This window comes from Ciona intestinalis, unplaced genomic scaffold, assembly GCF_000224145.3.
Source record: "Ciona intestinalis unplaced genomic scaffold, KH HT000064.2, whole genome shotgun sequence".
NCBI lineage: Eukaryota > Metazoa > Chordata > Ascidiacea > Phlebobranchia > Cionidae > Ciona > Ciona intestinalis.
The window spans coordinates 64,050-67,128 of record NW_004190386.2 but is presented as its reverse complement, the minus strand read 5'-3'; the positions used below and the strand labels follow the sequence as shown (position 1 = coordinate 67,128).

At 33.2% G+C, this 3,079-nt stretch overlaps 1 protein-coding gene across 1 annotated transcript in view; it reads right to left on the bottom strand.

Annotated features, from left to right (window-relative positions):
* The window catches only part of LOC100187148 (deleted in malignant brain tumors 1 protein-like), a 12,513-nt gene that overhangs the window by 578 nt on the left and 8,856 nt on the right, over positions 1-3,079 (bottom strand). Inside the window, exons 14-17 of the mRNA XM_026838179.1 lie at positions 1,469-1,642; positions 1,219-1,275; positions 445-613; positions 32-134 (exon numbers count right to left, since the gene is read on the bottom strand). Coding sequence (XP_026693980.1) covers positions 32-134; positions 445-613; positions 1,219-1,275; positions 1,469-1,642 — 503 coding nt within the window. The remainder of the gene's footprint in view (positions 1-31; positions 135-444; positions 614-1,218; positions 1,276-1,468; positions 1,643-3,079) is intronic.

Below are 3,079 nucleotides of genomic sequence, written 5' to 3'. Positions count from 1 at the left end.
CACATGGTGTATTCAGACACCTCATGCTCACTGTCAAGTTATAACTAGTTCTTACCTCAAATGGAGAGCTTGTCCTATGTTCACCCACACTGATGTGGATTTGTAGAAAGCGTTGGTCTGCAGCTGTCATGGGTCTGAGTGAAAATAAAGAACTTGAGAATTAAATGAGTTTAAACCTAAAAACAGCAGCTTTAGGATTTTTAGTTTTAAGTATCTGGTTTAAAAAAGGAGACCATAAATTTGTTGGCTCTAAAATGTTGGCTTTAAATATAGGCCTTAAAATGTGGGCATAAAAGTACAGGCTTTAAAATGTTGGCTTTTTTTAAATTAGTAACTTCAAAATTTTAACTTCAAATTTGAGCTTAAAAATGTCTGCCGAAAAACTCGGTTTTGAAATATTGGCTTGGGGCTTTGTAATAGGGCTTTAAAAAGCCACAAACTTACTTTCTTCTGTACCAATGAGAATACTGCATAACCCCAACTCTTGTAAATCGTAAATCAAAAGGAGCAATAACTTGTTTAATAAATTGTAACGATGTTTCGAACTCCGTCGTGTTCACTGTACCAGAACCATCGAGCAAAAACATAACGTCTAGATTGTAATTGTAGCAACCTAGCGAAAAATATGTTTAAAAACTTTACGCAAACTTTTCTTCCAATTAAGACTTTAATATGTTTGATTAAATTTTATTTATTTAATTTTTACGTTGTATTGTCTGTAGGGTGTAACGGTCATGCATTTTATTTAAAACATTATTTTTTTTTTATCAAAAGCGTGTTTTAACAACTGTTGTTTTATCGTTACTATCCGTCTTCTAACTTTTGTAAACTTTCCTGTTCTTCGTTATCGTGACAGAAAAGACAAAATAAATTTCATTCATTCATTGATTTAAAAAAATATCAAAATTAGTAATTGAGTGAATGTAATTTTATTTATTTGTCTCTTTGAAAACAGTAATGAAAATTGAAAAATATTAAAATTGAAACGAGGCGTTTTAGCGACAAAACGACAGTTGTTAAACTTATTTATCCTCGCAGGGCGGGGCAATGACAATTGTTATAACACTGGTGTTCTGTTTCATACACCTCGTGCCTGCTTATGAGTTACCTTGTATGTAACTTTATGGGTGACTATTTTTTACATTTTTTTGCTTTTTTGTATGGCTGAAAATTTAGACAACCCATTAGTGACCAAGTAAATTTAATTGTAATATTTACCACTAGAATCAGGTGTAACGACTGTTGTTGTTGTCGTTGTCAATTGCGTTGTAGTAACTAAAAGAATAGAAAAAAAACGTTAAAATACTTCAAACTTATACGCCCAAAATAGCAGCAACAATGAGCCTTGAACCCATTATCTCTAGGTTACAGGCAGGCGCGCTAACCACTATGCCACGGTGCCGGATGCAAATGCATTAATTTGTATTCAATTAAAACAAAATAAGATTTAACAATATGAGATTTTTACCTGGAATTGGAGCAGTTTCTGAATTGCATAGATCGCTACCACAGCAAGAAACTATACAAGAGGTCATGTTAAATTGAAAAGTTGCATTCATTTGTTGTAGCATAGACTGTAGTAACATACATGACGAATTCGTACACGCTATACTGGAAATGCATGTACCAAACACCATGTGACCTGGGATATAAAAATATTTCGAGTTAAAGCAAAGTTAAAAGCTGTTATTTTAAAGTCGATGTTTTTAAGTTCACGTTTTAAAGCAGATATATATAAAAAAATTACAATTACCCACAAAGTTACATACATGGTAACTCGTAAGCTGGACACTAAGTGTATGAAACAGAACACCCATGTTATAACGACTGTTTAAAGGTAATTTAGGGGTTAGACTTTAAAAGTCAAATGTAAAAATTTTAAATTTAATAACGGTGTAATTTAAAGCAAACATTTTAAAAGCTAACAAATTAAAAGCAAGAAAATAGGAAAAAAATTTTGAGGCCAAATTTTGTAATTTCATATTTTAAAAGTCAAACCTTTTAAAGGGTACAGTTTATTCAAAGCCACAAAATTTAATATCAAAGTGTAAAGTCACGAAATTAAAGCCAATAATTTAAAAGCCTGCAATAAAAAAATTGCTACAAAATAAAAAATAAATAAATTTTACAATTTTTTTTCAATTTCCTAAAATTTAAATTCTAAAAAAAAATCCTAAAAATTTTATTAAAAAACAAAAACTATAAAAACCTGGTATGCCAGCTGTCGCAATTGTATTAATTGTTCCAGTTGCAGAAATTTTTAAGCACCTGGCATTTACACCAAGTGTAGTACAGCTCATAATTTCATTTACATCGATGGCCGTTCTCCCACTAGCATAAGCACGCTTTGTGGAATAACATAGCTCAGGGTATGGCAATAACTCTGGCTCTTCTAAAAAATAATATTTTTAAAGTTTTTTTTTAATGTTTGAAATTTTTTATTTTTTTTAAAGATAATATTCAGAATTTTTTTTAATCATATGTAATATTTATCTTTGGAGAGATTGGTTAACTTTTTTGGTTGTGGGACTCTGGGTGTTGGGGTAATGGGCCAACTCTGGCTTAAATCTCAGGTCCCATGGCATGCCTCATTGTAGGACCTCACCCATATAGAATAGAATGTGAATATACAATGTTAGGGTAATGGGCCAATTCTGGCATAAATCTCAGGTCCCATGACATGCCTTACTGTACGACCTCACCCATATAAAATAGTATGCATGTAAAATGTTTGGGTAATGGGCCAACTCTTGCCTAAATCTCAGGCCCATGGCATGCCTCACTGTAGGGCCTAACCCATATAGAATACAATGTTGGAGAAATTGGCCAACTCTGGCCTAAATTTCAGGCCCCATAGCGTGCCATACTTTAGGACCTCACTCATATAGAATAAAGAGACTCACCTAATTTATAAGCGGCCGTGAAACCCCTATACCCCCCGCTGCTATCCGACCAAAAATGTAGGTACAGAGCGCCTCCAGTGGACATATATAGCCGTCTGTCTGGGAGTTGGTTTTCCACACGAACTAGAAGAGGAGATTCTATACTTCTGCCGTCACGTATCTGGTAAAAACAATAT